At 50.2% G+C, this 13,997-nt stretch overlaps 1 protein-coding gene across 2 annotated transcripts in view; it reads left to right on the top strand.

Moving 5' to 3' along the window:
* AFAP1 (actin filament associated protein 1) overlaps window positions 1–13,997 on the top strand; it is a 147,012-nt gene that overhangs the window by 52,526 nt on the left and 80,489 nt on the right. For both annotated transcript variants that reach the window (XM_040237602.1, XM_040237603.1), the window contains exon 3: window positions 4,593–4,690. In XM_040237602.1, the coding sequence (XP_040093536.1) occupies window positions 4,593–4,690 (98 nt within the window). The remainder of the gene's footprint in view (window positions 1–4,592; window positions 4,691–13,997) is intronic.

The following is a 13,997-nucleotide window of genomic DNA, read 5'->3' as shown; positions in this document are numbered from 1 at the left end:
CGACCCCATGCACCGTTACCCACCAGGCTCCTCTGTCCATGGGATTTCCTAGGCAAGGATACTGGAGTGGGTTGTCATTTACTTCTCCAGGGGGTCTTCCCAGCCCAGGGATCAAACCCTCGTCTCTTATGTCTCCTGCATTGACAGGCAGGTTCTTTACCACTAGTAACACCTTTTTGCCTCTAAGCTATCTTTAATTCTCATCTTTCTAGAACACACTCATGAATGAATTTATTTACTCCTCAGGTTGTCATCAAAGGCCTTACTATGTGCCAGGGACTGTGTGAGTCTCTGGGTTTGGAAAGATGAAGCCTTTAAGGGGTTAATGGAATAGTGGATTCATTGGAGGGGGGGGTCCCTAAAATCACTCCACATTGGGAGGTTTACTAGGACTCAGCATGGAGTTGTATTTTCTCATGGCTGGGATTCATCACAGAGGTTGTAAGGACACCCAGACAGCTATAACGGAAAAAGACTCCAGCCGAGTCTGGAGGGTTCCACGCACAGGCTTCCTCGTGTTCCTCCTCTCGCGAGGCTCACACAGATCACACTGTCTCCTCAGCAACAAAAATGCAGCTGCCGGTGTGTCATGCTTCTATTCCAGAAAGCTCACTGGAGACTCAGTGTCCAAGGACTTCCCTGGGGGCTGGCCACATAGGCACCCTCTGCCTGGCACATACCCAAATCCCAGACTCACAGGAGAGGAGGTTTATTGGTCAGGGTTCCCTGGAGGAACAGAACCCACGGAGCTACAGAGTGAGATGGAAAGGAGATCTGTGATAGGGATTGGCTCGTGTGGCCTCAGAGCCTGAGCAGTGACACGACCTGCCCTCTGCAGGCTTGAGGCCCAGGAAAGCCGGTGGTGTAATTACCAGACTGTAATTCAGTCTGAGTCCGAAGCTCCGAGAAGGGGCGGTGGGGATGGGGAGGGTTGCTGTCGGTGTGCGTCCTGATCCAAGAACCAGGAGCACCAGTGTCTGAAGGCAGGAGAAGACGGACGACTTGGCTTCAGCCCAGAGGGTGTGTCCACCCTTCCTTGGCCTTTCTGTTGTGTTCAGATTCTCAGCACACTGGAGGATGTCCACTCACATGGGGAGGACCATCCTCTTTGCTCAGTTCTCCAACTCAAATGCTCATCTCTCCCAGAAACATTCTCACAGAAGCATCCAGAGACAACGTCCTGCCAGCTCTCTGAGCATCCCTGAGCCCAGTCAGCTGGGCACACAAAATTAGCCATCGCAGCAGGTGTTTGGTGTCGATCGTGTTGTTTGCTCAAACAGTCTAGGCACCAACGTTAGACCAACCTTATCAATTAAGCAGTGTTGGAAACACTTCTGAAATTCACATTCCCCAATGCCAGCCAAGGGCACAGCCTTGCCCACAGGCCCTGGTAAAGACAGCAGGCTCAGGCCTGTTGTGTCCTCACTTTGGTGCACGGTGGATAAGACAGAGTAGCAGGGAGAGAGCGTCAGTGTTAGGAGAGCACCCAAGAGGCGGATGCCCCGAGACCCGCTTAGTGGGAGAGGTGAGTGGGGTAGGGGCCGGAGGCAGTTCCTGGGGGATACGGGGTTAGAATCTTGAAGGCAGGAGACACCTGGATGAGATGTAGGGGCTTTACTGTAAACAGCTTCACTGGGATATAATTCCCATGCCATGCACTTCAGCCATCTAAATGCGCGGTTCTTTGCTCTTTAGTGTGCAAAGCCATGGTTCAACAAAGTTAGATCGGCATTCCAGAAGGTTCTGCTGGTCAGTCTGGGTGGTGGGTTCAAGGAGGATCTGGTAGCAGGTGGAATGAGAGCTGCCTGAGTCCCTGAGATAGAAGTGCAGGATGAGGACGGGGTTTTGGGGTCAGTCAGACTGAAAGAAGCAGTAGGGTGGAGAGAGAGCTCTATGTGCTCAGCTGTGCCCTACTCTCTGTGACCCATGGACTGTATAACCCGCCAGGCTCCTCTGTCCATGGGTCTTTCCCGGCAAGAACCCTGGAGTGGATTGGCACTCCCTCCTTCAGGGGATCCTCCTGACACAGGGATCCTGCGTTTGCAGGTGGATTCTTTGCCACTGAGCCACTGTCTCTGAGACAGAGACAAAAGTAGGGATGAAAGCTCGCTTTTAAGCGATGTTGCTGCTTCCGTGCCTGGGCCCTTTCACTATCTATGATTGCCCGTGGATGAACCCCAGGCCCCTCAGGCTGCCTACAAGGCCCGCTATGACGTGGTATTCCTGGGTCGGGAAGGTCCACTGGAGAAGGGAAAGGCTACCCACTCCAGTGTTCTTGGGCTTCCCTTGTGGTTCAGCTGGTAAAGAATCCGCCTGCAACTCGAGAGACTTGGGTTTGATCCCTGGGTTGGGAAGATCCCCTGGAGAAGGGAAAGGCTACCCACTCTAGTATTCTGGCCTGGAGAATTCCATGGACTATATAGTCCATGGGGTCACAAAGAGTCAGACACGACTGAGTGACTTCCACTCATTTTCACACTTACCAAAATCCCAGACTGGCAGGAAAGCAGGTTTGTTAATCAGAGGTCCTCAGAGAAACAGAATCGGTGGGATTGAGCTGGGAGAGCCTGCTGTGCGGTCATGTGGGCTTGGCTTTCTGTCTCTGCCCATCACCAGTCTGTGGCCTTGAGCAAGTTACTTAATCTGTCAATGCCCAATCTCCACCCCTGTGGAAGAAAGGGGTAGTAGCATCTACCTCAGAGGGATGTTGTGCGGATTGACAAGATGATATAAAACATTTCCAAAGAGTGCCTGACACGCAGCAGTTATGAGTAACTGTTGACTGTTATCTCCTGCTCTTGCTTTTGCTAGCAGAGGCAACATTTCTCGAAGCCTCATCTCTTCTGTGTACACCTGGGTTGGTCACCTGGGACCACTGGTCTGAACTGGCCGCAGTTTGGGTCTCCTGCCTCTGGAGTTGCTGTCTGCTCTGCCTGGTTTTCCTTCCTCTCTTCCTCTGCCCAGTGGGTTCCAACACCCTTTCCCTCCATGCTTTATTCTGGATGTAGAATACCTTCCTCATACTTTGCAATTCACTGATTTTCTCTTCAGCTCTTTATTCTGCTTAAAACTCATCCACTGATTGTTTTGGCTGTAGAATTTCCACTCATCTTTTATCTTTCTTTCTTTTTCTTTTTTCACTGTTTCCAGTCCTCTGCCAAGATTCTGGTCTTTGTTGTAGCTTCCGCAGGTCGGGGACTTTGTCTTTTCCCAGCCTGTGACATCGTGCTCAACCTCTTATAGGTGATCACTGAGCAGTTATTTTTCTAGGTCTAGGAAGTTGAGCCCTTGCATGTAAGGTGCACTGGGCCCAAATTGGTGCCTTCCTGTTCCCTGCTCCCCACATCTCCAGAGAGTTGAGTATACATATGTTTGTCTTCCCAACTTGACTACGCTGGCCTGAAGGTATGAGAGTCTATCAGTCTTGTCAGCAGCGAGCAAGTCTTTTAACAGCATGCAACCCCAGGAGGGTCTCAGTGCAGACTCACTGATTCCCAGGGAAGCATCTGCCCCCTCGGTACGTGGGTAAGCACTAACCCGGGCAGAAGTTCAGGAGAGGCTGCCCTCCTTGAGAGACTCCGGTCTAGGGAAGGATGTCCACGTTGGTACCAGCTCCATCATTCTTCCTGTCTGTGCTCTATTTAAGTGCTGTAACCTTTCTTTTGTTTTTGGTCCAGCTGTAGATCTTTAACCTGTAGAACGAGGCAGAAGAATACTTACCTTGCAGGACTATTGTAAAGGATTAGAGAAAGTAAATATTTGTGATGTGTTCAGTGTAGGGTCAAGGAGGAGGCAGCTGTTCACAGCCTGCTCCTCTTCTTCATCCAGTTTAGTTCAGTTCAATTGCTCAGTCATGTCCAACTCTTTGTGACCCCATGGACTGCAGCATGCCAAGCTTCCCTGTCCATCACCAACTCCCAGAGCTCACTTAAACTCATGTCCATTGAGTAACTGATGCCATCCAACCATCTCATCCTCTGTTGTCCCCTTCTGCCCCTGCCCTCAATCTTTCCCAGTGTCAGGGTCTTTTCCAATGAGTCAGTTCTTCGAATCAGGTGGCCAAAGTGCTGGAGTTTCAGCGTCAGCATTAGTCCTTCCAATGAATATTCAGAACTGATGTCCTTTATATTGACTGGTTGGATCTCTGCACAGTCCAAGTGACTCTCAAGAGTCTTCTCCAACACCACAGCTCACAGGCATCAATTCTTTGGTGCTCAGCTTTCGTTATGGTCCAACTCTCACATCCGTATGGGCTTCGCTTGTGGCTCAGCTGGTAAAGAATCTGCCTGCAATGTGGGAGACCTGGATTGGGAAGATTCCCTGGAGAAGGGAATGGCTACCCACTCCAGTATCCTGGGCTGGAGAATTCCATGGACTGTATAGTCCGTGGGGTCACAAAGAGCTGGACACGACTGAGTGACTTTCACTTTCTTTCACATCCATACATGACTACTGGAAAAACCACAGCTTTGACTAGACGGACTTTTGTTGGCAAAGTAGCGTCTGTGCTTTTTAATATGCTATCTAGATTGGTCATAGCTTGTCTTCCAAGAAGCAAGCCTTCCTCATCCTCATCTGTGCTTTTGGTGCAGGTTTTGAAGTGAAGGATCATGCCACGAAGCCGGAGACCCCCAGCAGCCTGCCAGCCCCTCCCCAGATGCCTTTGCCCGAGATCCCACAGCCGTGGCTGGTGAGTGCAAAACCCACCATTAACTTTGTCAGAGTCCACATGTATGTGTTAATATATATTATCTGTTTTCCTCTTTCCGACTTAGTCTCAGACTCTGAGTTCATCCATGTCTCTGCAAATGACCCAGTTTCATTCGTTTTTATGGCTGAGTAATATGCCATGGTATCTACATACCACATTGGTATAGATGGTGTGATAGGTGAAGCAGAAATAGAGATGCAGTCTTGGAGAACAGGCGTATGGACAGCAAGGGGGAAGGGGGATGGGTGAACTGGGAGGTTGGAATTGACATGTGCACGCTGCTACATCCTAGTTTAGAAGCAGGTAACTGATGAGAAGATGCTGCGCAGCCCGGGGAACTCCACCCAGTGCTCTCTGGTGACCTAAAGTGGGAAAGAAATCCAGAGAAAGAGCGGATATGTGTACACATATAGCTGATTAACTTTGCTGTACAGTAGAAGCTAATGGCATTGTAAAGCAAGTGTACTTCAGTAAAAATGAAAAAAAAAGAAAAGTCCAACAGTCAGTGGGACTGAAGAATCACTAGGGTTATTCACTGGGTTATTTTTGGTTCCAGGGCAGGTGATAAAAGCCTGATTCTGCGAGAAAAGAGGCCTTGGTTTGCCCAGGGCGTGCCTATGAGTGTGTTTTGGGGAGCTAGTAACGGTTAAGTGGGAGGCTGTAGGTGTGGCCTTCCCATAGGAGGCTGCTGAGCCTCTGAAAATTGCTGGAGCTACAGGTCCATGGAAATCTGTTCTTAAGTCAGATTTTTTTTAAAAAATCGGATGATTTATCAGCAAAATAATGACAGTAGAGCCTAGTGACGTGCCCCTCTCTCTGCGTTAGCTCTGAGATTGAATACCTGTAGTCTGAAACTTTAATATTCATTGTTATGCTTCTTTCTGGGATTAAATATCCTTTTTTTTTTTCTCCAGAAGAAAAATATGTACATAGTCCAGGAATGTGTATTTTATTTGGTTTTCTGCATTCAAAATTTGTTTTGGAATTCTCTGGCTGTTTTTGTGATCTGGGGATGCTCATGTTTGCCATTTTTCATGGCCCACTCAGCTTTTTCTGCTTACTCAGGAAAATTAGGCTCTCATTCAAAATCGGAGCAGTATCAGTTACTTAGCAACTCTTTTCCTGATGTTTGCTTTCTGTATGAATCATCGTATCATCTGTCCAGCCGGGGAAGCGCTGCAGGGAGACAGGGCCACAGCTTGTTTGCTTGTCCCTGCCTGGGTCCCGGCACAGGGCCAGTGTCCTGCGGGTGCTCCGTGATGATCACTGGAGAGGGGGCGGGAGGAGCTCAGCACTCGCTGGGTCCCTACCCTGTGTCAGGGCATACTGGTTCCTTTTCCACTTATAATTTCACTGAATCCTCAGAGCCTGACCTCAGAGAACCCTGCAACACCTCTGAACACGTGGACAGTGTGATATCTACTTTACAGAAAAGGAAATGTGGATCCACTGGCAAAGGGACAGCCCAAGGTTAGGAGGAAAGGCAAAAGCAAATTTTTATGACCTATTCTTTTGATTTCAAATCCAGCCTTTTCTCAACAATACTGTCAGTATCCGTGGAAGTGAGGCAGCAAAACCAACGTGAGCACTCACAAGCATTCACAGATGGGAGAAGGTTTTGTCAGGAACCACGAGCCTGTTTCTGCATTGGGTGCTGAGGAGGCAGCAGGGTCTAGGGTGCAGACGGGAGCGTGGCTGCCTGCTTCCAGGCACCAGCTCTGACACTCGCTCTATGGGTTCAGACTGTAGCTTTCACGTCTCTGTGTCTGAGAGGCTTCATTCTAAAATGAGTGTGCTAATAGCATCACCAACTCGATGCACATGAGTTTGAGCAAGCTCTGGGAGTTGGTGTTGGACAGGGAAGGCTGCTGCGCTGCAGTCCCTGGGGTTGCAAAGAGTCAGACACGACTGAGCGACTGAACTGAACTGAACTGAAGAGTACTTAGTGAGATTGTTGTGAAACTGAAAAGAGCTGGTGTGCCTCAAGTGCTTGGAATATCTGCCTTGCATCTATTAAGCCCTGTGCGAGAGCCAGCTGTTACTATGAAGGGCAGTGCTTCTTAAAATTCCGGGGAACTTGTTAACGTGAGCATTCTGGGCTTCCTTGGTGGCTCACTGGTGAAGAATCCACCTGCCCAGTGCAGGAGACGTGGGTTCCATCCCTGGTCTGGGAAGATCCCATTTGCTGCAGAGCAACTAAGCCCGGGAGCCACGGCTGCTGAGCTTGAGAGCCACGGCTGCTGAGCCTGCGCTCTGGAGCCTGAGAGCAGCAACTGCTGAGCCCGTGTGCCCTAGAACTCGTGCTCTACAACACAAGTATTTTCCTGGTGGTTCTTCAGGGCATTTGTTACTCAGCAAGTAAGCCCGTCATTCTGTAAACTGCCTTTGGTGAGTTGGCTTCTGTCCAGTTGGTCCTGTGCTGTTGGCATGTTGACTTCCAGGAGATTTGGCTGGTGGTAGATCAGAGAAAGCAGTGGCACCCCACTCCAGCACTCTTGCCTGGAAAATCCCATGGACGGAGGAGCCTGGTAGGCTGCAGTCCATGGGGTCGCGAAGAGTTGGACACGACTGAGCGACTTCACTTTCACTTTTCACTTTCATGCATTGGAGAAGGAAATGGCAACCCACTCCAGTGTTCTTGCCTGGAGGATCCCAGGGACGGGGGAGCCTGGCGGGCTGCCGTCCGTGGGGTCGCACAGAGTCGGACACGACTGAGCGACTTGGCAGCAGCAGCAGAGTAGAGATGCGGTGGGTAGGAGTCTATGCCAGGCAGACAGCGTCTCATAAATTAAAGCACAAGCCCGAGAAAGACCCCGAAGGACTGAAGCCTGCAGGCCCCTGTGTGTGGCTGAGTGATGGGGTTTGGGTGGCTCGTCCGCGGGTGAGGCTGGAACACACCGCGGAGGGGTTAAACCTTGAGGGGCCGTGGGCCTGCCTGCAGAGCAGATCAGACCATCCTGAAAGAAACTCCAAGTGACCGAGGGGGCTTTGTTTCTAATGTAAGACTTAGGGTGCTCCAGCCTGGTGGTGTTTCATTCATTCGAGCCACAGTTGCGTTTTCAACTCTTTTAGAAATGGCGCGTCTCAAAGGAATCCTGCCTTTTATCACAGCTCTGTAGGTTCCGATCTCTGAGAAATGAGTCCTTTTCTCTTTTTAGCCCTTTCAGTGTTGAACATCGCTTTTTGCAATTGTTACTAAGTGTCTCTTGACGTCCTTTTTTCCTGGACACTCGAGAGGCTGGGCAGGCGGGCAGGGTCACATTGGCCACTTTTCCGAGTACACTTAGCATCCCGTCACCCCCCATTTCAGGCCTGATGGGCCCCTAACTGAGGGCCCTCACCTGGCTTTGTGAGGCCCTCTTGGGGCATCAGTCCTCCTCCTTGGTTGGCTGACACCTAAGTGGGCACCATCCTCCCCAACAGGATGTGGCAGAGATCAGATGGGCCTCTATGCCCCACAGCTGGTGAATTACACTCAGGTGATAGCAGTGAAAGGGAGGGGAGGGCAAGATCCAGTGGGCCTCTAAAGTTTATCCATTTGGGGTAATTGCAGCTTTATGCCCATTGATCGGCAGTACCTCCTTTTGGCATTCTCCTCATTGCACTAGATTTTAACCTTCTGAAGATGGTGTGTGTTCCTCTCCTCTGTGTTCCTCATGTTGCAAAGCAGAAAACGCCTGGACAACTGCTCAAGGTCAGGGCCGCATCGAAAAGCCCGCCTTCTCACGCTGATGATCCTTCTGTAGAGGAAGGGAACAGTGGACGTTTCTGTTTTGCCCTTAGAGTCAATGTGGCTGCAGCCCAGAGTCCCTGGATGAGCCGGCGACCCCTTCAGCGTGGCCTGTAGGTCATGCGGTGGGAGTGTGGGCGTGTGCTCTTCAAATTCAGAACTGCTCTCAACCCTTGAGGTCACAGGGCGGGGTGCAGTGCTTTAGCGCCCCTCCAGCTTCCTTGCTCTCCGGGGGGCGGACTGGAGCAAGCCAAAACATGCATATGCATCGTGAAAACATTTCTGGGAAGGGCCATGCTTTTCAACAGATTCTTGGTTTTGTTTCACACTGAGAGCTGTGCAGCTATCAAAGGCCTGGTCCTTAGTTAGCACGCAGCCGGTGCAGAGGGAGCATCTGTGAAGGCGGCCGGTTCATCCGGAAATGGGTCCCATCTGTGTTGACATTGGCCGCCTGGCCCTGCCTCCCAGCCCGCCAGCCGGGGCTGATACAGACCACTGGGGATTGTGCTTCCTGCCCTCCCCTCCTCCGTTCCAGAGTCGCAGGGGGTCCTCGGACAGGGAGACCTCACACCTCCCTGCTGAGCGAGGAGAGCAGGGACGTTCCTCTGGGGGCTGCAGATGATTCGGATGATAACCTCATCAAGGCATTTTCCAGAAATGTTTTTATTTGCTCACTTGAGTGGTCACCCCAGTGTTCCTGCCTGGAGAAGTCCACGGACAGAAGAGCTTGCTGGACTACAGCCCATGGGGTCGCAATGAGTCAGACATGACTGAGTGACTACATGGTACTTAGATGGGAGTGTGTGCGTGTGTGCTCCGTTGTTGTCTGACTTGTTGTGACCCCATGAACTGTAGCCCACCAGACTCCTCTGTCCATGGGATTTCCCAAGCAAGAATACTGGAGGGAATTGAAAGAGACATGTACCCGTGTCCACTGAAGCAGTGTTTACAATAGCTAGGACATGGAAGCAGCCTAGATGTCCATCGGCAGATGGATGGATAAGAAAGCTGTGGTCCATATACACAATGGAGTATTCAGTTCAGTTCAGTTCAGTCGCTCAGTCATGTCCGACTCTTTGCGACCCCATGAATTGCAGCACGCCAGGCCTCCCTGTTCATCACCAACTCCCAGACTTCACTCAGACTCACGTCCATCAAGTCAGTGATGCCATCCAGCCATCTCATCCTCTGTCATCCCCTTCTCCTCCTGCCCCCAATCCCTCCCAGCATCAGAGTCTTTTCCAATGAATCAACTCTTCACATGAGGTGGCCAAAGTACTGGAGTTTCAGCTTCAGCATCATTCCTTCCAAAGAAATCCCAGGGCTGATCTCCTTCAGAATGGACTGGTTGGATCTCCTTGCAGTCCAAGAGACTCTCATTACTCAGCTATAAAAGAAAAGAATGCATTTGAGTCAGTTCTAGTGAGGTGGATGAAACTGGAGCCTATTATACAGAGTGAAGTAAGCCAGAAAGAGAAACACCAATGAAGTACGCTGCTGCTGCTGCTGAGTCACTTCAGTCGTGTCCAACTCTGCGCAACCCCGTAGACGGCAGCCCTCCAGGCTCCCCGTCCCTGGGATTCTCCAGGCAAGAACACTGGAGTGGGTTGCCATTGCCTTCTCCAATGCATGAAAGTGAAAAGTGAAAGTGAAGTTGCTTAGTTGTGTCCAACTCTTAGCGACCCCATGGACTGCAGCCCGCCAGGCTCCCACGTCCATGGTATTTTCCAGGCAAGAGTACTGGAGTGGGGTGCCATCGCCTTCTCCCCAGTACAGTATGTTAATGCATGTATGTGGAATTAAGAAATATGGTGATGACACCCCTATCTGCAAGACAGCAAAAGAGACACAGATGTAAAGAACAGACTTTTGGACTCTGTGGGAGAAGGCAAGGATGGGACAGTGTAGGGGAATATCACTGAAACATGTATATTACCATGTGTAAAACAGGTGCATGACGACGCATGACGCAGGGCACCCAAGGCTGGTGCTCTGAGACAACCCAGAGGGATGGGGTGGAGAGGGAGGTGGGAGTGGGGATCAGGATGGGGGGGACACATGTGCACTCATGGCTGATTCATGTCAATGTATGGCAAAACCCACAATACTGTCATTAAAAAAAAAAATAGACTACTGGAGTGAGTTGCCATTTCCTCCTCCAGGGGATCTTCTTGACCCAGGGATTAAACCTGCATTGACAGGTGGATTCTTTACCACTGAGCCACTGGGAAAGCCCCATTTAGATTGGGTAGAAGGTAACAATTTAGTGTTTTGATGCTTTTAGGCCAGACCCTGTGTAAATATGATGACTTATTATGCCAACACGCAACAGGTCATTTGTTTTTTTATTATGGTAAAGCATACTTAACACAGACTTTATCATTTCAATCACTGGTCAGTATCCCATTTAGTGGTGTAAGACTTTATTTTCTTGGGCTCCAAAATCACTGCAGATGGTGACTGCAGCCATGAAATTAAAAGACAGTTCCTCCTAGGAAGAAAAGCTATGACCAACCTAGACAGCATATTCAGAGACATTACTTTGTTGACAAAGGTCCATCTAGTCAAAGCTATGGTTTTTCCAGTAGTCATGTATGGATATGAGAGTTGGGCTGTAAAGAAAGCTAAGCGCCAAAGAATTGATGCTTTTGAACTGTGGTGTTGGAGAAGACTCTTGAGAGTCCCTTGGACTGCAAGGAGAGCCAACCAGTCCATCCTAAAGGAAATAAGTCCTGAATATTCATTGGAAGGACTGATGCTGAAGCTGAAACTCTAATACTTTGGCCACTTGATGTGAAGAACTGACTCATTGAAAAAGACCCTGATACTGGGAAAGATTGAGGGCAGGAGGAGAAGGGGGTGAAAGAGGATGAGATGGTTGGATGGCATCACCAACTTGATGGACATGAGTTTGAGCAAGCTCCAGGAGTTGGTGATAGGGAGACCTAACGTGCTGCAGTCCATGGGGTCACAAAGAGTTGAACACAACTGAGTGACTGAACTGAACTGAGTTTAGTTGTGTTCTATCTCCAGAACGTTTCATCTTTCCAGACTGAAACCCTGTCCCCAGTGAACAGGGCTCCCCTTCCCCAGCCCCTGGAGCCAGCATTCTACTTCCTGTCTCTCAGAAACTGAGGTTTTGGTCCCAGCCCCTACCACCTGCCTCGATGGCATTTTGTCCTTCCTGAAATACTTTCACAGCAGCTTCGTTTTCTGTGTTTGACAGTTGGGATCATGAGATTCTTTGAGATTATATGACAAAATTAGTTACTTTACCAGTTGCCGAGTGGAGACTAAGCCTGAGATTTAAAACAAAATCATGTAATTCCCAGGGAAGTCAGATGTGATCCTTCTTGTGGATGTGGCCCATCCCGTTTCTCCTCTCCTTGTCTCTTGGAAACCTCAGGGTCTGACGTTGCGGCTCATCCCCGTGGCATCTTCGTCATGGATCTATCCTGTGTCCTGTTGCCATGGCCGTAGGACTCTTCCCCCTCCCTGCCTCCTGGCGGAGGAGGAACAGATGAGAAAGTGGCTTCACCGCCTCTCATTCTGAATTGTGTATAAATAAAACTTGAGAAAATATGTGTGAATGATTTCCCAGTGTTTTCTCAAGTGCTGTTGGAATACAAATGAAATAGTGATCAGAAGGGAATGTGTTGTCATTTGGATTAAAAAAAAAAAAAAAACTTTTACTTTACCAAGAAGAGTACCTGCTCAAAATTCTTTTTTTTTAAAAAAAATTTAAAATTGTTTTGGCCCTGTTGATCAGCACACAGGACCGTGGTTCCCTGAGCAGGGGCTGAACCCGTGCCTCCTGCAAGGCAGCATGGAGTCGTAACCGCTGGACTGCCAGGGAAGCCCCAGACTCGGAATTCTCGACGTGGGGGTTGAAACCACGTTTTGCAGTTTAGACCTTAAGCTTTTGTCCCCTGTTGACAGTCAGGAAGCTAGCTGATGCTGTGGGGTGTTGTCCTCGTGCGGAAGAGGGTTTGCCAGTGCACGGCAGAGCTAGAGCGCAGGCCCTCTTCTCTTCCTTCAGATCCTATCTTCCGGCCGCAGCTAGATTCCACCTGCCAGTACAAGAGATGCGGGAGACTCGCGTTCAGTTCCTGGGTCGGGAAGCCCCCCTGGAGAATTAAGTGGCAACCTCCTCCAGCATTCTTGCCTGGGAAAGCCCGCAGACAGAGGACCCTGGGGGCTACAGCCCATGCAGGGGCCACAAAGAGCCGGACACACTGTGCCCGCACAAACTCACGCACTTGTTCTTCCTAACGTGTGTGTGCTTGGCCCATCACACAGCTTCACCGAAGATTTTAATCACCGTAACCTTAAAGGCAGAATCTGGACGTACCCCTGTGTATATAGAATTAAAGTTGGAAAGAGATTCCACTTTCTCAGCTGGGGTTTTTCTCTGCTAAAGTCAGGTCTTCTGGTTCACTGGCGTATCTGGTGTAAGGGCCTGAGTGATAAATTGGGGCTGGTGGAGGGGAAGGTGGTGGGGCGGGAAAGTGCAGGACGGGAGAGAGGAGAGCGGAGGAGCGGAGTGGAGACAGAGGCGGTGCAGACATGCCTTCCTCTTGAAGGGACGAGAGGGCAGATCCTGTGGAGCTGCAGGGGCCGGGAGCCTCGGGTGCACCAAGCGGCCTTGAAGGCCATGAAGGTGCTTTCCCTGCATCTTACCTGGCTCGGCCCCCACAGCGGCAGGTGCCCAGGCCTCAGTCCTGGCACAGGGATGCATTCTCACTGCTGCAGTGCCCACCCAGCTGGCTCCTCCTCCTCCACGAAGCAGCTCGGCCGCACCAGGGACGCTGGGCGATGTCTGTCATCCCCTGAGCCTCAGATTCCTCATTTGCAAAATTATATTCAGAACACTAACCTCTCAGAGTTGTCTTCGAACAAGAAAAAAGATACAGAAAGTCTTCCAGAACAGTGTGGCACATGGAAAGAAGTCTGAATAGTGGTTAATACTGTTATTTTGCTGAAATAAAAGCAAAATAATCATTGTATTTGTGCCATCTTGTTATTGTTCAGCCGCTCAGTCGTTTCCAACTCTTTGCGACCCCCATGGACTGTGTGCAGCAGCCCAGTCTTCCCTGTCCTCCACTATCTCCTGGAGCTTGCTCAAACTTGTCTCCCTCGAGTCGATGATGCCACCCAGTCATCTCATCCTGTCACCCCCTTCTTCTGCTTTGCCAGCATCAGGACTTTTTCCAGTGAGTTGGCTCTTCAGACCAGGTGGCCAAAGTATTGTAGCTTCGGCTTCAGCATCAGTCCTTCCAGTGCATATTCAGGGTTGATCTCCTTTAGGATGGACTGGCTTCATCTCCTTGCAGTCCAAGGGCCTCTCAGGAGTCTCCTCCAGCAAGTCCAGTGACTTCTGACCTACTGGAAGGATCTCAAGGAAGCTTTCCCTTTGAAGGCAGTGGTGCCAAACCGTGGTCCTCGTATTCTTTTCTGTCTCTCCCCACATCTGTGCTTTAACAAACCGTCACCTCTGCCCGCATCTGAAACCCCTGAGGCAGAAGTTCAAGAACAAGTGGCATTTGGGGGTGCAGT

The sequence above is a fragment of the Oryx dammah genome, unplaced genomic scaffold, assembly GCF_014754425.2.
Source record: "Oryx dammah isolate SB20612 unplaced genomic scaffold, SCBI_Odam_1.1 HiC_scaffold_3, whole genome shotgun sequence".
Lineage (NCBI taxonomy): Eukaryota > Metazoa > Chordata > Mammalia > Artiodactyla > Bovidae > Oryx > Oryx dammah.
The sequence above is the reverse complement of the archived record's forward strand: the minus strand, read 5'-3'. Positions and strand labels throughout refer to the sequence as shown.